Below are 20,574 nucleotides of genomic sequence, written 5' to 3' on the forward strand. Positions count from 1 at the left end.
ACACTTGTTCGCTATAACGAGGTTTCGTAGTATCGAGGTTCTTTTTCATATATTTTACTATCATCAAGGGGTCAAGAGAGAATGAATGATTCTCTCTTGCAGGGGTCAAGAAAATCGTTCGTTACATCGAGGTTCCATGGTAGTGACCAAATAAAATGATTAAACAGCAGCCTAAATAAAGGGGAGCGTAAGGTGCAGTTCCAGTTTGATAAGTACATTCCGTTAACTTGTTTGCGAGTCCTAAAATTAAGACCGGTCTCAACTAAAGACTTGCGTCGCTCAGAGTCGGGTCAGCCATAAAACAAAACAAGTCTTTGGTTCAAGCCTTGGGCATGCGGGCTAGTTTTATCTCTTTGTAAAAAATATTGATATCCTAAATTGGTTGCTATTTCCAAACGTCGTACTTTGCTGCATCAAAATTGAAATCCCTATGGAGGTTGACCTCGGAGCTTGAATATTGTAACGGCATCTTATTCTTAGTCAACATTTCTATACGTAAAACCTCTACAAAGGAAGGACGTGTTTGACTGATAACTTGAGCAATAAACTGATTGGTTTTACGCCTCCTTTAGGAGCCTGAGCAATGCAAAGCCGTGTGGTTCTAACAAAGTTTTGAGATTGGTCAGTACAATCTCAGAATTAAAACCGAACAGTTGCTGTGATTCTTCTTAACAATTGAGGTAGTGCCGGCCAGTCATTGGATAAGAATGTGTGAAATAGCAAGTGGTTACCCATTTCTTGTGGCACGGTACATACTTCCATGGGCTACGGGGTACTTTACAGCTAAAGAAAAGCTTGTACCCAAATGTAAACTCATGCAGCATACGCGGATTACGACCACAGGAGTTTAGACTGGTTTCCAATTATTAAACATTTGTTGGACCCCTAGAATACCTGAAATACTGAAACGTTCAACAATCTTAACAATTACAGTTTTCATGGAAACAACTGTTTACTGTGAATCGTGGAGACAATCAATGACTGACTAAAGTTCAAGTTTAAAACTCGTTTCCCGACTAAAATCGCATACCTTCACTACCGAAAGTTCAAATTGCTGGCAGGAGTATTTTTCAGCATCCGGCTGTGCGATATCATGGCGACCATACCGAAACCAGGCTTTACAAGTAGAGTGAAAACCCGCGAATAAGAACCCAACTTTTAAGAACCCCCTTTTCAAGAACCTGTTTAGCCTAAAATTTGAAACGAGTTATTATTTTCTAAAATCTACAAAAAATTCTTTACACCTGGGCAAATAAACTAAGTCAACATTCACCATCCTCTTTGCAGACATAGCTGCCTCATTACTCCACCTGCGATTGTATTAATGGTAAACAAGTTTTACCTAAGAAGAAATGAGCTGAATACCTCCTAATTAACACTCTTAGCCACAATGTACCTTTTCTTCAGAAAATAAGAACCTATTTTAAAAGAACCTAAATAGCCTAAATTTGTTCTAATGTAAGAGCCAGTTGAGGGTAACTTGGGAAAACGCAGGTTCTTATAGTAGTGGCGGGTGTTTACTGTAATTGTTAAGCAGTCTTCTCATGTCTTCTGCTGGCACGTCTCAACGTGGTGTACAAGTTGTTCCTAGAGATCACGACGTCACACACTGCTCAGGAGCCTAAGTAAAAGCTTTTTACTAGGCTGATCTTTCTCATACTCCACAAGGTAAAATTCTAGTGTTCTCTGGATAGCATCTGAAGAATGACCATGAATATGTGTAAAGACCTATTCTGCCTATTTTTACCTACAAAACAGTTTAACCGACTTTAACAAAAATGAAAATCGGGTGCTGTTAAACAGAAACTAAAATACTAACTTTTGCATAGGGCATGAGTTAGTCTAACTTTTAAACTTTGTTTCTACTATGCTAAATTTGCAGTCGATGAAATTAGTAAAACTGCGTTTATGAAGGAACAATTTTAAACCGTTATATATCATATGTAGTCTGATATTCTATAACGTAAAAAACCCGTGCGACGGGTGCGCTCGCACAGCCACCCCCCCCCCCCTCCCCCACCCCCTCACAGGCCCAGGAGGTACACTATTTTGGTGACCAACGAATTTTAAAACAAAGAAGTGAATTACTTAGATTTTTCAATTCTTATTCATTAATTGTGTAGCAAACTTGAATCACAAAACGTCTTTCAGCTTTCGTCAAAAAGTATAAGAAAGGGGATTTGGTATGCCTACAAGGCATACCCCTTGCTAATACGTCGCTTACTTCTACAAATTTAAGTCTGTTTTGGAGGATTCGTAGTGCAGATTGAGCAAATGTTTTCTTGCCTCTTTTCTTTTACTGGGAGGTCATGTGGTCTTTTACTGTTTAGCGGTTGCCTGTGGTTTCTTATCTTTGCTCCATCAGGCTAGCTGAAGGTGTTAGTTTTTTTCCTTTCTGTTTTTCAAAAGTGGCTAATAACCTTAAGGGTTTGTTTCCACAGTTTCCTGAGAGCTGGATCTGAATTATTATTTTTACAGTAAGAAGAGGTTCCCTGGTAGAGATTTGACACGCTGGACCCAGCTCTTTCACGTTACTTGCAGGATATTGAAACTCCTATATTGAAAGCTACCCTGCAACTCGGTCAACAGAGTTGCTTGTACCAATCAACTCCAACCCCTTTCATGTAAATTTGAACAAGCACGTCCTTAGACTGGAGCGCGATGATGTTATCATAATTTCTCCCTTTGCGGTTATTGTGACATTTGCTCGCTCAGGGGCAACATTATTTTGTTTTTGTTGGGAGAGCAGCACAACCGTTCCGACTGGCTTCAATGCTGACCTTAACTGAGGGCCTCATCGAGGATGTCAGACCACTAATGGGCTCCGGTCAATTACAAGGGGTGGGTCTGGATCCTTTTTTTTTTTTTTTGAAGGAGATAAAGGTATACATTGTTCCTTCTTGTGTGGCCCTTTATCTTTGAGGATAGCTTAAAATATCCGCTGTTTTCTTTGGCCAAAAAGCAGTATTTGCGGCACAAGGGAGGCTCTCTTAGCTGACTGTAATACATATCCACCTCTAATGAACGCTGAAGAAGTCTTTGATTGATCTGTTTCTAAGGTACACCCAGAGAAGCTTGAGCTTGACACACGAATGAAAGATCATGATGCAAAGATCATGCATCAAACCTAGCGAATAATACGGATTTACAACTTACTTTCTATTTTTTTTCTTTTTAATTTAAATAGTTACATCCCACATTGCCATTCTAAAAAACTGTAAAGTAATGTGCTCTTTACTTTTGAAGATAAAAAGTTTGAGAAATAACTAACCGCTCGAAATGCAGTCTCAGACAAGCTAACCCCCCTCCCCCGGCCTTGTTCGGTCCATCTTCTCGTTGGATCGCACCTCCCCGTAAAAAATCCTGGCTACGGGCCTAGGCTATAACCTCAGTTCTTGTAGCCCCTTTACGAGTTAACCAAACTGAATAGTTCTCGCCACTTTTTATCATGTTTTTCAGATGGAAAGCTCACTTTATCGTGGCCTTTTCGTTACCGCCGTAAAAGACCTTAACCTTGAGAAAGAATCAATGTCTGATAATCAGAGCTGATGTACCGCACTGATTTATGATTTCACGTATCATCATTTGCTTTCCGGGTTGATCTCAAAAATGTTATATCATAACAAACGGTTTCGATTATTAAAAATAAGGCAATAAAAATAGAAATTTGAGAGTCACCGACATGACGGCCAAATTATTTGCTTTTTTAAATATCACCCTGTTTTTATTGTCTAGAAAAAGTGTCTGAGCTCTTTCTTTTCAAAGTAAGTTAAAAGGTTTGCGGTTATGATTTTTGCGGGTACGGGTCATAGATTATCGTACTTCAAGCAAACCTCCGCTCCTTGAATCCTTCACATCCCTTTAGAACCTTTTGTTCCATTCAAGTTTTTGTCAAATCGGAACTAAAAGGGCGCTGAAGTTCCTTCCCGATTTTAAATTAGCTTGATATCGTATCTTCCGCGGCTGCTCAAACTGTTTCGTGGAGGATGAATTTGCAGTGATATCTTCTATACAAAATTGAACGTTTCTGATATCACGGCCAACATCTGCACTGGGACTCCAATGTAGTTACCAATTGATGGAGTATAATTACAATTCAACAGTCACTTGTATTATTCCATCCACAGCCAGGAGCCTCTATGTTTACTGCACTACACGCGATCTTGCCTTGCGTATAAACCGAAGAGGTGTTAACCACAACACAAAGCGCTACCCATTGTGTTCTTGTATCTTTCATCAAGCCAAATTTGCATTCACTAAAAAATAATTTGGTAGAGTAACAAGTTAACCACAAAAAGTCATTTTTTTTTTTACTAGAAAGATTGTTCGTTAAATTATTGTCACGGCTCCCATTTCATCTACTTTAAGCTAAGGGAACCCACATAATGAGGCAAATATCATCCAGCAAGCAAAATTCTGCTTAATGTTTTATGGGTGTCGGTTTTGAATATTAATATTTGCATGTCGGCTATCTTATATGTCTCAGAAATCGCCAACCTTACAGCAAAGTAACCACCTATTGATCAGAATATTATAAGTATAAAAAAATCTTCACACTTATTTTAGTTAAATAAACTTAAACCTTCCAGCCAAAAATTATACGGAACAACCGTTTTTGTATCGCTCTCCTACAAGTCGCATACTGTATCAGCAAAATAACAAATTTGAATAGTGCACATGTATTGGTTTGCTTCGATTTCCTGGGATTTGAGAAAAGAAAACCTTAAGTTATCAATTAAACAAAAAGATACAAAAAGAACACCTGAATTCTGAAACCTGCCCGCCCGTCCATTATCATAGTGTCCGCGGCTTGCAATGGACATCGCTTTACCCACGTTTTGTGTTGAAGTCAGTCTTGAGGCCGGGGAAACGGCAGATTGGCTTCAACTCAGTCCTCAGTAGTGAAACAAAACTACTGTGAGTTTCAATAACAAGCTTTCAGACGTAACGAAGTTGAGAATCTCCTCTCTCGTAGACAAAAGTTTATAAGATTCAAGACAACGCCTCGCAACATATGGTTATATGATGTTATGATGGGCAAACTTTTCATATAGACGCAACATTCCAAAAAATAACTGATTTAAAACCTTGTGTTCACTCTGAGGTTAGGATGAGAGGTAGCTGGTGTTGGACATATATCAAACGACTCCCCTGAAAGTTCCTCCATGTATTATCAAAAGCAGAGAATATTTTGCCACTCGGCAATACAGTAATAGACAACTCAATAAAGATGACCTAAAAATGATGGCGGGGGGGGGGGGGGGGGGGGGGGCATTTTAATTTGAAACGTAGCATATAGCAGAGCATATCTGGAAAGAACTAGCGATATTAAACTTGAAGAAAAGTGTTGTGGAGTGTTGGCAGATAAAAACAAACACAAGAAACTTCACTACACTAACAAAGACAAAGAATAAATGTATATTAAGCCCCGGACAAACAGGCACGTGTAAATATACCCCCTTAAAGAGGCATGAAATCAGAAAAACAAAGAACGTTATTAAACCAACATAACGTATTCGAGTTCCCCCACGTTGAAGGACAACAGAACTTTAAGAATTTAATAAAAAGTGCCGAATTACTGACAAGGAAACTAATGCATTTCTATGGTAATGTAATTTCACGTTTAATCAACTTAATTGAGGTTACTTTATTTCGTAATGAGAACATTTGAACATAGGGCAAGGGTTTATTTTCAGAGTGTAAAGTTCCTAAAATGGTTAAAGTACCGGAGACAGAATAAAGACAAAGGTAATTACAAAGACAATTAAGTAATTACACGTCAATTTATTTTCCTCGCCGAGTTTGCAGATTACAGCGAAAGTAACCGCCAAGAGATATAACAAAACCAACAAACTGTCACACGACGCGGTAGCACGTTTTACAAATCCCTTAATTTTGCGCAAAAATACAAGCCACTGGGCTTGAAATAGCCACAAATCAATTAGCTTGTACGAGCAAATCTTTTCACACAAATATGAACCCCTGGGCTTTTCAACGAGTCGACGAGAAAAACATAAGGTCACAGTGAGTAGCATGCTTAACTGTAGATATGCGGCTTGTGTAACTCTAGCTCGACAAGAGGTACTCTCGATACCTTGCTTAATGCGAATACGTTGACACTTTGCACGCACGATTAAGCCCCCGTATACATTTCAACTGTCGGAGAATGCTCCCCACAATTCAAGAGAATGTTTATCAAGGACAAAAGGGTTCAACCTAAGGTTAAGTCAAGGGTTGGACATGCTATTCACTGCAAGGATCTTGTAAACGTAAAATAACAAAGGATCAGTAAGTGCTACCGCCCGCGCTCCTTAAACTTCTAAATCGCTGGGGCGGGGCTTAGTAAGCTAGAGGTGTCAATCATGTCAGCGATGCCTAAGAGATTTGCGAATTACAGTAGCAGCGTTTACTAAAGAGACGTGACACCGTCAATAAACGGCATTACCTTCACACAATTTCGAGCTAATTGACTCGGCTCCCTGTGTTATTTTAATCAAAATTCAATTATCGATCTCGCGTGTGATTGGCTGATTCGTAATGATCCGTCCCCGGTTTCGGACTGGTTGCTGGCCGCTGACAAACACCTCTTGTGACGTAACGAATTAACACTGTAAGTAATTCGTAAATCCTTTTTGGATACAAAGCGCGTCGTATATTGGTCCCATTAGTCAGTCAGTGCGATTCAGTGACCCCGTTCGAGCGCTCCTCTTCCGGCTGTTTTGTCTAGCAAGCAGCGTTTTAAGTGCAGCGTTTAACGATTTTCTGTGGTGACTAATTCGGGTCAAAGGATTATGTCCGCCTCCTTCTCGTCCTCCTTTACGATAGAGAGCATTCTTTCACGGCCGACCCATCAACGATGCATGCCGTATTCAATTCCCCACCCGTACCCAATTATGCCCTTGGCACAGGGTTATATAGGTACAGTACTTTTGTGTCTTCACATTGCGACGCGTCTCAACAAGTAGATAGTTTTTCTCCCTTTTCACAGCAACCGATACCTGCAGATGTTGGACAGCTGTCGATCTAAGCCAGCTCTGTTGCAGATTATGGAAGGATACCTTCCTTCACGTGGTGCCATTTGAGAGACCATCAACACATCAAGGACTTTAACGACTTACAACTCTCACAATCTCGCTAACACCTTAATTCCTTCTACTCTTGATACTCTTACACCCACAGATTAAGGTTTCAAAAGCTTAGCGTACTCTCATAACAGATGCTTACTGTAACTGCAGGGCAACTACGTGAAGACAAACAGACTAAGTTATCCTTCCTCTCCGTTCTAATTTTTAATGTCTGCGTCAATCGAATTTTCAGGATTTCCACGCTTTGGCGATCTTCTACGCACGCAGCCGAAGCGTAAGAGAAGGCATCGAACGATATTTACAGAAGAACAACTCGACCTGCTGGAGGGTACCTTCCAGAAAACGCACTATCCTGATGTTCTCCTCCGAGAAGAATTAGCGATGAAGGTCGAGTTGAAAGAAGAACGCGTCGAGGTGAGTCAACTTCACTCCTAGCGAAAATTATGACCATAAGTAACGCTGATCTAACTTTAAAGTCCGTAAACGAAATCCTAAGGTATAGCCATTCACAAGAAACCTCTCCTAATGCACTTTCACAAGGTACTATAAAATAAATCTTTTATCCTAAGGGTTATACAAGTCGAAGTATTTAGTGCGTTTTGACTTCGGCTTTAATTATCATCACAAGAAACTCTAGGCCCGTGCGTGGTTATGAAGGCGTTTGTTTAAGCACTGCAAACAGGTTTTATTATTAAATATTGCTCAACCACTTAATCCTCGACTTCAAAAGGTAAAGAGGGTCAGCAAGTTAGTTTTTGTTATCATATAACGACTGCAATTTTTTAGTGAAGTGTTTGAGCTTAATAGGCACAGATCGCGGAAAACAGGTCACAAATGCCGTTTGAGGCACTCGCCGCCTTAAGCGGAGGAAACCCAAATATGTTCAAGAATATCTGTATAGAACTTGTAAAAAATAACATTAATATCAACAGATCTATATTTCCCCAGCACCGGCTAAGAATAAACATTTATAAATTATTACGATAACTCAGAATAGTTTTATTTTTCTCTATCTCTCTCTCAAAGAATACTTGGGCAGAGTTTTTGCACCCCGCCAAACTCAAAATAGTTCAGTTCAATGCCTACACGTTGTCAAATGTATCTCACATTACTCGATTCTATTGCCGGACTCGCTAAAAACACGCCGCGGCCTAATCTTAATAATTGTGGGGTAAATATGATAGCATATCGCTGTCAAACTGCAGAAGATTAATGATTTCAGGTGAACGCCACTAGCATCGCGGCCTGTCCAGAATTTTGAGTGACATGTATGTCCAAGCTTTGCTAAACACGCCCGTTATGGAATAGTTTTCCTACGTGGTACAGCCTTTTCATTTTCAACACGAAAATGTTGAAGTAAAGACGGCATCAATGGTCTTTAAAATGGCATTTGATAAATAATCAAGGCTTAAGCGAGAGTTGGTGCTTTTCAGTCTAAAAAGTGTTACCTCACACCATCTTGTGAAAACAATCTTGGAGCTGAAGCGTTTGAAGATAACAGGTATTTTTAAGTTATCAATTAAATCATTCTAACATTCTACTAAAATTAAGATTATATTTTTCACAATTTTCCATCAGTTTTAGGAGACCTGCTCTGCCTTTGCAAAAATAAGCCGAAAAGATTTTGAAAGAAAGGACCTGTCGCCGCCAAGATGGCACGCCATTTTGCGTTCGTAGAGTTACACCCTTTCTCGGCGCTAGCCTTGAACATAAACAGTTTCCTAGTACTGTTCGCCAAGGCCCATCGAAGCAATCTTTAATTTCAGAACGCCGTAGAAGGACATTGTGTTTTAAAACAAATCTGAGGTTTGAGATTAACACATTTACAGCCTTCGTGGTGTGATAAACGGATTTACACTAGTGGCGACCAGAAGTCTTGAAGAAGTGTGAATTCTCGCGCTTTATAAACCATAGGTATTAAGCATTTAATTTAATCATGAAAACCATACTTCGTGTTTGGCACTTCAAAGTCAACATAGGACGATGTTTTAGTTAATCAAAAAGAAAGACGTTTGTTACGATTTCAACTCGAAAGTTGACCTTAGCAAAGGTGCGTCTCCCTTTTGTCGTTCTAAAACAAAGTTTCGGCAGCTTGTAATGTTGGTCAAAGAAGTTGACATTGCTTAGTTTTTACAAAGTTTCTTGCACCTTTTTCATCAAGGAGAGGTTAATAACTTAAGGCAACAGAAATGTGTTGGTAAACATACGGTTCGGGATAGGCTTTTAACAACGAGTACTGGCTAACATTTCTCCTTGCTTGAAGTACTCTTTGCATGTGTTTCGAACAGTCGTTTTCTATTTCAAATCCAAAACGTTGTTTGTCTGTATTTCTTAAGAAGTGCTCTGATATCAGCAAGAATCATATTTTGACAGTCGCTTTTGTTCCGGTTAAACAATCCCAAGCTTCACTATTCCGACGGAGTTGGCGGCGATGGAAGTCCATAAACCTACGTGCTTCATCTGTGGCTGACATCGCATCACAACAGACAAGGCTTGACCTTCAGTTATATCAAAGCTAAAAAAGATGCAGTAGTCTCAATTTGAATTGATTTCCCCTGGAGTGAACTGGCTTTTCAGTAAAGTAAGTGATGTGTAGTTTTTTTTAGAATTAACCATCTTTTTGCAAGTTTCTACGCGTATAGAGTTAGATTCTAAAACGACCGTGTCGTTTTTTGGAATGTACAGTACTTTCTTTCGTTCAACCAAGTTTCTAGTAAAAAGGAAAAATGCCGGAAAATTTATGTTAAAGAAGCATGAACAGAAACTTTAACGAAAGGATCTGCACCAAATATGTTCAAGAACTAGAAAAAAACAAAACATTTTCGTGGCAACCTCTGGAAATGATGATGTAGGTGAAATTTTTCCAAATGAAACGGGTTATGTATACATATGCCAACATAATCAAACCCAACAGCCACTTTCAAACTAAAAGCTATACATAAAATAAAATAAATGCCGAATAACTTTCGACTCGTTGATTCTCCTTCTAATAGATAAATTTGAGTTATTAACTTGAATACAAACTTATTTGGTCAATTTATACGGACACTCTCTGATTGGCATGGCGCATATTCGTCTACCTATGAATAAAAGCGTGAAGTGTAGCCATTCGATTGATGTGCACTCGCCTTTGCCGGAGTACTTTTCTCTCGCATCTCAATATTTTGCCGGGTAAGATTTATTTTCTTTTGTTGAAGTAAAAGATTTCTCCGTCAGTCTAGCGTCTGTTGTGTATCATGTGAAAGCATCTACAAGTTCACACTACATTAATTATCCACCCATCGACTCGCGTCAAAGACCAGAGACAGGAATCCTCAACTCTCTAGGGCTTCTCTTAAAACAAATTGTGGTTTACCCTTCAAACTTAACAGACACGTACAGAAACTGTATTAACACTTGCATTGGAATGGGTGGATGAATACGAGACTTTGTAACATAATGAACTAAAAAAAAGGAAGCATTTTTCTGTTTACATACGCACTCGCATCAAAGACTAGAGACAAGAAGCAACTCTCTAGGGCTTCTCTTAAAACACATTGTGCATGGTTTACACTTCAAATAGACATGTACAGAAACTGTACTAACATTTGCATTGGATTGGATTAATGAATAAGGAGACTTTGTAACACAACGAGGCAAGCATTTTTCAAAACGATTTTCTGAGCTAGGTATTCCAAGATGAGATCAGATATTCATTATGAACGCCTGAGTAATTGTATGTGTTCCCTGGGGCTCTCTTGTAAAATTAACGGTATAATTCGCCTGCATTTTACCCGCGTGTCCATTTGCTCGTTGCCTTTGACTAATCGACTTTTATTGTTAAATTTGCTGTTACCTTTTTCTTGTAATGATGTGTATAGTTCATGAACAAGTCGCAAAGAGGACAAGAATTGTAACTTTTTGCTCTCGCTTGTAGGTTGTCGCTACAATGCGCATCTTGTGTCATATGATTTAGTTCGCCTTTGCACTCTAAGAACTGGCCAGACTAAAAACGAGACCAGAATTTCAAATTTCATTTTGTAGAATGCTGAAAACCAAATAGTACCCATGTGAAAGTACTGCCGATGAGGTTTTATATGAATGGTCACACCAAAGGATTTTGTCGATAGATTCAAAAGTTGAATGTGAAAATGGTTAACTAAAATTGGTCCCTTTCTATAAAAAGTACACGTAATGTAAAGCAGGATTTTTTTAGCCATCACTTCAGCCGCATGACAGTAAAATAATTTCCAGCTGACTAAAGAAACAGGCTTTTGACAGGTTTACAGGATATAGGGACATTTCGTGTAGTTTATAAAATTTAACTTCCTGTACTCCTTAGTGATTCTTCAGAATATAAAGGGCGAGTATTTAGCATGGATGTTTAAAAACAATATCATAGCAGTACATAGTTTCGTCAGGGGCATGTTCTAGAATTTGAAACGTCTGTAAGACTTTTCCTAAGTTAGACCTCGATCAAAACTGATGGTCGGGTCCGAATTGGCCGAAAAGTTGAAGAACAATTTGCAATGATTCAACTTTTTCTCTAAACGCATCCTCCGTGCAGAAACTCCTGCCTTCAGCTAGTGCAGCTATCATAAAACTAGCCTGTTCCAGGCTACAAGATAAGTATATGTGCATATGTGTATATATGTGCATAAGAAGATCATGAAAACTAATGCGAAAAACAGATCACGCTTGTCCCTACTATCTGGGAGCCTGGCAAAGGCTAGTAAAACACAGGAACGTTAAATAAATACAGATCTAGTGTACGGAATAGAAAATCTAGGAACAATTTAGAAGTGAAGTGACAATAGACCGAACATGTTATATATATCTTTCTTTTTTCTAAATGAAACATTAGCATTTTGAGGTTAAACACAAGACTCTGTAGGGAGTGCTCGGAATTTATTTTCAATTTTGCAAGCAGCCTGTGTCACTGACCGAAAAAAATACATGTATATATCCGTCTCAACTACGTCAGTTTTTAGAAAATGGCGAAACTGACCAGGTTTTTGGAGGTTTATTCAGTATAACCTTCAACAGAACTAGTTTGATGGCAGTGTACACTAACCCTAAGCTTAATGCTGGGGTTCCAAGTTTAGTTCTTTGTTTTATCTCTACGGTTGCGTTATTCGTTTGCAGCTTTCTAATTAAAACAAATCTATCATTGTACACTGATATTTGTCTCCAAGAGTCATAGCCGTAAAAAATCAACAACAAAAAAATAATAATAATAAGCTTGCCACTCAGCATAATCGCTATTCCATCTTTGCTACACAAGTAAACTAATAAGTGCCATTTTGAAAACTTATTGTGACGTGTTCCTTTGGTAGGTGTGGTTTAAAAATCGGAGAGCGAAGTGGAGAAAGCAAAAACGCGAGGACCAAGAGGCAAAGAAGAAAAAAACACAGGATTTAACACCAGATGAAAAAACAAGCCCCTTGGAAGTATTACCACAAAGATCCCCTTCAACTCTTAATGGACATGATAGAGACAATTCAAGTGATGAGCTACACCTGAGGAAAACAAGCGAGATAATAAATGAAACCTATGTAACCCAAGGGACCTTCGCTGAAACACCCAGACTTGAAGCTAAAACAAAAGGGCAACCATTACCCTCTACTGCAAGAACTGAAGGGAGACGTTAAGGAATAGATGATTAATTATTTTTTCTACTAACAATGTATAAACGGTCATGTTCAAAAATTAAGTATCAAATTCTATATTTAAGACATGAAGAAAAATTCAGTGCATCTGTTTAACACACTTAGGAGTTAAAGCACAGGATATAGGGCCACATTGTACAGTATATAGTGAAGAATTTCGTTCGCTTAGTAAAACAGAAATTTGAACAAGTACACATTGCGTTTTCCACACATTTGCAAAATTTAGCCAAGTTTTGCCTTGAAGATGCACAACATCATTCAAAAGGTCAGACCATTGGATTTCATCCACAGACTCAAAAGTTAAGAGCCACCTTGTACAGCATGATAAACAGTACCACAGGAAAGTACTGCTCATTAGCTTTTATTATGGTCACACTATTGGATTTCATCCACAGACTCAAAAGTTAAAACCACCTTGCTTGTACAGCATGATAAACAGTACCACAGGAAAGAACTGCTCAGTAGCTTTTATTGCAGTTGTACCCTTGGATTTCATCCACAGACTCAAAAGTTAGAACCACCTTGTACAGCATAATAAAAAGTACCACAGGAGAGTACTGCTCAGTAGCTTTCATTTCAAAGGTCACACCATTGGATTTCATCCACAGACTCAAAATTTTGAACCACCTTGTACAGCATAATAAAAAGTACCACAAGAAAGTACTGTTCAGTAGCTTTCACTGAATGGTCACACCACAGGATTTCATCCGCAGTGTCAAAAATTAAACCTTGTACAGAATAATTAACAGTACCACAGGAAGGTACTGCTCAGTAACTTTTATTTGAATGGTCACACCATAAGATTTCATCCACAGACTCAAAAGTTAGAACCACTTTGTAAAGCATAATTAACAGTGCAACCAGAAAGAAGTGCTCAGTAGCTTTTATTTCATTTACATTTGACAGGATATCAAAAGTTAAGAAACATCTAGTTGAAAGAGTAGGGTGATGTCACTGCATATAACGTGAAACTTCCAACTTATGGTAGCTTTTCCAAGAGAGCTGATCATATAGACAGCTAGTATAATGTATATTTACACTTTGTTTATTATTTTGTTTAGCAAAGATATATTAATATGTCCACAGATTATATTTATTTGTAATTTTTCCATGAAGCTTGTTAGATGATAGTTCTAACAAGAAATTGCTAGATTTATTTCAAAAGTGTTAATTCCAGTAATTACAGAACAAATACATACGCTTCAGATATAAAACTGAATTGTTCTTATTTCATTTTCTCTCTTTATCAGCAGAAGGGACATTCTTATATTACAAATGTTTGTTGCTTAATCTTTCTTTGTCTACATTTTTTTCCTTTTTTTCCTTCTTCTTTTTTTTTTACATCATCCTTTGTTGGAAGTCTACTTCTCAGTGTTACAAGAGCGCCAAACTTTAACAAACCTACCAAGAAGTTTGGTTTTTCTTCTCTCCAATCAAAGCTGTAAGGGCAGAGTTCACAATAGGATCAGCTAATAAGGACAATATAAAATTCCCCTCCTTAACTGATTCACCCTAAATTCCTCTCTTACTAATACAACACCATTCTCTAATATTTATTGATACCACCTTTTCTTTTTAAAACATATTTATCGCCATGCAACGCATGTAATCTTCGGCCCAGTTCACATGGTGGAAAGTCGCAAGAGGGACTCCAGTAATAAACTGAGCTTCCTTGGTGCAGGCTTTTTCCTATTATCATTTGATGCAAATATTTCTTTCTTTTCATTGGCCAAAAGCCCACCACGCGACATACAAATAACTGCCTACAAATAATGGCCTGCTCACGCACAATATCGTCCAACTGTGTTTGGCTGCAAATACCGTTAATCCTCTATTAAGCCCCCCCCGTGCGGGACTTATTTATTTCAAGCCCATTTGAGGTGGGGCTTAATAGAGTTGGGGGCTTATTTAATTTAGAAAAGACGATGGTATCAGTGCTCCATAGAAAACTTAGAATACAAAGGGGAGAAGCTCAAGAACAAGAGGTTGGAGGTCATGCAGCTGAGGCTCAGGATCAGGTCCGAATTTCCAGTTTGTGAATAAAAAATCCGGGACCAGTCCACACAAAGTTGATTGATTAATACGGTCTCTCATTTATTAGTGAAGAATAATTAGGGGAGGGGAGGGGGGGGCTTAATAGAGAGGGAGCTTATTAACTTTCTTCCCCTAAAAAGGGGGCACTTATTAGTGGGAGGGGGCTTATTTGAGACGCTGGGATTTATAGAGGATTTTTAACAATTATTCCTCGAGCCCGAAAGGGCTCTGAGTCATTGACTCAGAGGCCATGAGGGCGAGAGGAATAATTGTTTTAGTAAAATCCAACTAGTTGGTCAAAAATATCGAAACAAAACAACTTAAGCTGGTTAAAGCTAGACTGTAATCCTTTTCTTCCCGCCAAAAAGCCGGCGCTTTCGCTACTAGTGGGCTATAACATATAGCCCAGTTGTAGCTGAACCAATCAGAACGCAGCATTGATAATAGACCACTAGTTGGATTTTACTAAACGGTAATATTCTGCTCATCTGTTTTTAGCTCGTAGCACCGAGTGCAACATTTTTACCTGGGGCTTTTAGGCGCGCTTTCTGTTCGCTGTTTTCTAAAACGTACGATTTGGACGAGCCGCGAGGTACAAGGCGAACACTACGAAAATTATAATCCTGAAGAATTCCCTCGTTATTTTCACCTACCAGTATAATCTGCTGGGTAGAATGAGATGAAAGCCGAAGACATCAACTCTCCTCGGCGTCCGCCATCTTGTTTGTTGTGCTTAGCAGCCGCTCACAAATAGGCCGCTGACCGATCTCCTTTTATGCTGGCGTCATTGTTTCCGCACCGACCGCACCCATAGAGTGAGATTTCAGCTCTTGGCCAGCAAGCAAAAAACCTCGAAATTGCCGGGTGGCAAAAAAGTAAGTGAACCCACACATTCTTTGCAAAGGGATCTCTCCGAAAATATTGTGTTAAAATTTTCAAAAAATGAAAGTAGGATGCCGTTGTAATTTCGATAGCTATCAGATGAAGTGTGCATTTGAGTGATGCAAAAATGTAAAGAAAGATTCGCCTATAGAGAAAAAAAAAAAACATTGTTGGGCGCGGCGCCACGATAAAAAGTATCGCAGCTCTGGGAACAAGAATGTATCTCGTCATTGTCAGTCCAGCAGAGGCCTATCGGCTCCTTGTTCCATTGTACTCACATGCACAGTTTGGATAACGTCGAATTAACAATTATTCCACGAGTGCACGTTGAATATGAGATCACGGTAGATAGCCAACGAGGCACGTCGAGCCAAATATTGGTCCACTTTATTGGTCAAATACCGCTCTCCCCCCCCCCGCCCCGGGTTCAAGACCTCTAAAAAATGATTATGACGCAGATTTTTTTTGTCAGGGCTGAATGTTCAAGTGACCTACAAGTTCTCCAGGTAATCGTTTATTCATTTCCGAAATGTTACGTTATCCACATGATCCATATGTCTGACCCTTAAACCCTGGGCTCGATTTACTTTGACAAATACTTCCCGAACAGAATTTCGAAGTAGATACTTCTAGTGTTCGGATTGACACAAAAAAGTTCAGTAAGTTGTTCCATTCATTCCAACGGTTGAGATCACCTGTGCGGCTGTGTTTAAAAACAACAACATTGAAACAACCTTGGAAATACAAGTGTCCGAAAGACAAGTACAGGACTGGAAAGAGAGAGGGTTGGTCGAAACCCCGGGGGGGGCACTTGGGTATTTTTTGGGTGGGTATGTGCCGCCCGGGACTCCAAATTGGCAGCCCGTTCTAAAAAAAATTCCCCTAAAATTGATACCCCGTTGTAGAAATGGGCCAATTTTTTATACCCCGTCCTAGAATTCGCCCTAAAACTGATACCCCGTTCTAGAAATGGGCCAATTTTTTATACTCCGTTCTAGGGTGCAACAAGAGTATCACAGTTTGCTTGTTAACGCATTGAACCGTATTTTTAAAAGCAATCTGTCCTTGAATAATTTCAAATGGCTGCATACAAAACTGGAGCTTTCGAGCGTTCGAAATATTATACCCCGTTCTAGAAAACGCCTCTGAAATGGATACCCCGTTCTAAACCAGGAGCTTCAAAATCACGACCCCGTTGGGCGGCACATACCTGTATAGGCAATGTATGGGAGTACCCCCCCCCCCCCGGGGTCGAAACATAAATCATTTGGTGGACGGCCGGAACAAAATGAAGTACTTGGTCTGTAATTCTTCAGTAATCCTTTCAAATTTATAATAAATCCCAGACCTAATATGACCCTGAATTTACACTGCATTGCCGAGCTTTATAAAAAGCTTTGCTTGTATTGAACGCGACTTTAAGCTTTATATAGATACAGTTTATAGACGCAGTTTACTCAAATAAATACAGTTAATCAGGAAGAGGCATGAGGAGGCAACCGGTTAACTGTTTACAAGCAACAGAAGCCTGACTAGGACCGACGAACATGGAAGGGCCAGACCAATCCGCTGACCACTCGGCAACGGTTCCGCAGGCGATGTCACTTAGTCTTCAAACTACGTATTTCAAATAGCTTAGCGGCCTTCGGCAGAAATTTGCTGCCTAATTTATCGGTGCTCATCAGGAAGCGTTTAGATCGTGACCACAGCACTTACGTTTTGTTTACTCAAATAAGTAAAGTAAGTTAGATAATAGCAAGTCCTCTTTCTCAAACCCTTCCGACATTTTCCGAGACATTTTCAGGGCAGCTACTGACAGGAGAAGATTAATGATTTGTCTTGGGTTGCAAGTTTTACCGCACAAGGAGTAACGTGACACTAGCTAAAACATTCCCGAAACCTTGGAACCTTGGTAGAACCTTGGCCTTTCGCCGTTGTTTTATCAGAATTGCGGCAGATTTGTGCAGTTTTTTTTATCGGTTCTAATTTACGGGAAACATGCATACCTTTGTTCAACTATTTCTATGAATACGCGATAAAGATTGAAAAAATTCTTTCGTCGGCATAAGTAGCTTATAGGAAGATTTGTAACGATAGGCAATAAAAAGGGCAGACGGAGGGCAAAACGATTAAGGGTGTATGTGAAATTTGCTCCACAGAATTTGGCACAAGAGGTCAAAAGGAAAAAAGTCTGATTACGTGACCTGAAATAAGGCAATTAGCACGCATTGACTTAACAGGCGTAAACAAAAAAAGTAATCAATTTAATATTTTGTTTTGTCGTGTCATTTGGCTAAAGAAAATGAAAGGAATCTCAAGATATGAGCCAAAGAAAATAGTTCATTCCGATCTATCTATCTAAGTCAAACAGCGGTGGTTTAATTTCGACCCTTTTAGTTTACAAGATATCTTGTGAGTCACCATTCAAATAAAAGCTAATGGGCAGACTTTTCACATTATTTATCTGCTATACAAAGTCGTTCCAACTTTTCAGCCCGTAGATGAAATCCTATTCAAATGGCGGCTATTGAGCAGAACTTTCCCGTGGTACTGTTTACTATATGCTGTAAAAAGTGGTTCGGATTTTTGTATGTTTTATTTCTGTCACGATAAATAAACTGCCTAAATACAATATACACAGAAGAATACGGGAAAATGTAACCCTCAGACATAAAGTAGCCAGTGGGATAAGGACCGGAAGGAGGCACAGTACAAAAGAATAATCATGTTTGTTTTCTCTTAGTCTTGCACGTGTCTACTTAAACGGTGCTGGTTCTTGTTAGGTGTGGCTCTAACTTTGTCTAGTCCCTAGGCCTCATTATTGAGCGCGGCCGATGGGTTTCGGGTCACGTGGTCCGAGCGTTCGTCTCGGATACGTCACCGAAATGCATTGACCGAGAGGGCCTGGAAAGACGACGTACAGGAAGGAGGCAAGTTCTAACTTTTTTACCCAGTACATATACATAACAAAATCCGTTTGTGCGATCATCGAAGTGAAACCCCCTGGCAATACATTTGCAAAATACTGATTTTCTTTTCTATGATTGCAAAAGCGTTGTCATATGTAAAAAAAATGCGAAAAAAAAAAAAAGAAAATGTAAAAAAAAGCCAAATAGCAATTAACTCACTTACTAATAAACCACCCTCGGGTTCATCAATTTGCAACACAAGCGTACAGCCGTTGCATTTGTATTTGTTTTCATACCTTAAAAACGCCTACAAATGAATGAATCTTGATCAGATCTTCTGTAGATGACGATGATGATGAATGTAAATATACTTATAGTGCTCAGTACACTGCGGCCCCGTATCCGGATATTTTTGAATCAGCACCTTTTTTTCCGGATTCAAAAATTTCCACGTGCACACTTATCCGTATTCAAATCGTATTTGCCCGTCCACCGTATCCGACAAGTATCGGGATTCACTCTAGTACCCAAGACTCCTCTGGGAATATTGGCAAAAGAGCATGCGTCGTAAAGCGCCTGAAGTTTGCATCTTGCTCTACCTTGTGTTATATATGATTCTCGATTTTATCGCTAGAATTATGGCAGCATTCGCTCGGAAATCAAACAAAAATGCAAAGAGTAAGGGCGAAACAGCTGTCTTGACGGCTACGCCCCCGCTCTGTTTTTGGTTCTTTCGGTGTCGTGTTGATGTCTTGCAAAGTTAATTTTCACGTAGTACGATCAGCGTTGCAGAATTCAGTGCGGTCTACGCAGTGTATATTTTTGCTGGTCAGGTCTTTTAGAGATCCTACGTTTTTCGGCATATTCGTTTGCGGTCGTTTGCAGTTTCAATGTCTATTTAAAGAGTAAGGTTGACTCCATCATCTGGACGGATGATGAAGTTGACCTTACGGTATTCAAGGCAAAGAACTGGGCTCGATCTTGTGACGTCACTGGATAAAAATAATATCTGCATTTAGCGTCCACACGAATCTGGATTCATAACGTATTCAAAAATTTCTACTCCGGAGAGCGGAATCAAAAAGTTGCAGATTCGTATGTCGGATTCACCGGATACTTCTAGGCGGAAGCCGTATCAGGAAAGAAAAAGTTGCGAGTCAAAAATATCGGGATACGTGTGGACGGTTCTTTCTTTCATTATAAAAAAATGTTGTCTACCATGAATCGACTAACGAATTAAAAAGCAGGCCGTGGGGATACACTTATCTTATAATCTTCAGGAGCACGGTATTTGAGAGAATGAACTCTGCTTTTCTTTTAAATAGGTGTGCACTACAAATACTGAGAGTTTCATTGAAAAAAATTGCCGGCAATAAAAGCCTTGGAAAGAAGTCTTTCCTCCTTAGTTGCGTAATGACTAAATTTAGAGTGAAATTAAGTTGAGAGGTGTAAGAAAATGCAAACTAAAATTTCAAGCAAGCTGAAATGCAAATTTGTCTTCTTTTCTCCACATATCATAATACTGCAATAAGTGGCCACTCTCAAAAAGCCTGAAATATCGGTAGCTACTGTTAAGTTTCCATTGTAATCCTATATTCTTTCATGTTGAGCCACACTACAGATAAGGCTATCTTTGAGGATACTATTGTAAGGTGGAATAACATGCATGTGGACTTGGAACGTTGTTACTCCCAAAAGATCCCTAAGGTTTCAATGGGAAATTAAAAAATTCCTGGACCAACCGTTGACCCCTACGGCCGGTACGCTTGATTTGATTACCAACCATTGTTTCAACGTCGAAAGACGTTAATGCAGTGTTGTTTTACGTTTACGTGGATAATTTATTTTTTCTATTAAGGTTTTACGCAAAAAAAGGTGCATTTCGTTGAAAGGATCAAAAGGTAATAAGCGCCTCCTTGTTTAACGCCCTCCTTCAAATAAGAGCCCCTCCGTTAAGACGAAAGCCAGTTAAAAAAAGAGCCCGGACGGTTATTGGAGGAAATGTGGTAAATGTTT

General features: G+C 39.3%; 1 protein-coding gene across 2 annotated transcripts; it reads left to right on the top strand.

Moving 5' to 3' along the window:
* The first annotated feature begins 6,541 nt into the window (after positions 1–6,541).
* LOC140924798 (uncharacterized) lies at positions 6,542–13,947 on the top strand. Of its 2 annotated transcripts, XM_073374804.1 has the most exons (3): positions 6,542–6,918; positions 7,318–7,499; positions 12,401–13,947. In XM_073374804.1, exons 1-3 carry the CDS (start codon positions 6,792–6,794, stop codon positions 12,713–12,715), a joined length of 624 nt encoding a protein of 207 aa, XP_073230905.1. In that variant the 5' UTR covers positions 6,542–6,791; the 3' UTR covers positions 12,716–13,947. The 2 variants fall into 2 exon arrangements, 1 of the variants encoding a protein (XP_073230905.1); XR_012164347.1 differs by lacking the exons at positions 6,542–6,918; positions 7,318–7,499 and adding an exon at positions 8,224–8,586 and having other exon boundaries at positions 12,401–12,540.
* Positions 13,948–20,574: the final 6,627 nt, after the last annotated feature.

Source organism: Porites lutea, chromosome 14, assembly GCF_958299795.1.
Source record: "Porites lutea chromosome 14, jaPorLute2.1, whole genome shotgun sequence".
Lineage (NCBI taxonomy): Eukaryota > Metazoa > Cnidaria > Anthozoa > Scleractinia > Poritidae > Porites > Porites lutea.

What these genes read in the sequence shown, in the direction of transcription:
- LOC140924798 (XM_073374804.1), top strand. Translation starts at nt 6,792, where the DNA reads ATGTCCGCCTCCTTCTCGTCCTCCTTTACGATAGAGAGCATTCTTTCA. An exon ending in CTTGGCACAGGGTTATATAG is followed by an intron (nt 6,919 to 7,317) that starts GTACAGTACTTT and finishes TCGAATTTTCAG; the next exon opens with GATTTCCACGCTTTGGCGAT. An exon ending in TGAAAGAAGAACGCGTCGAG is followed by an intron (nt 7,500 to 12,400) that starts GTGAGTCAACTT and finishes TTCCTTTGGTAG; the next exon opens with GTGTGGTTTAAAAATCGGAG.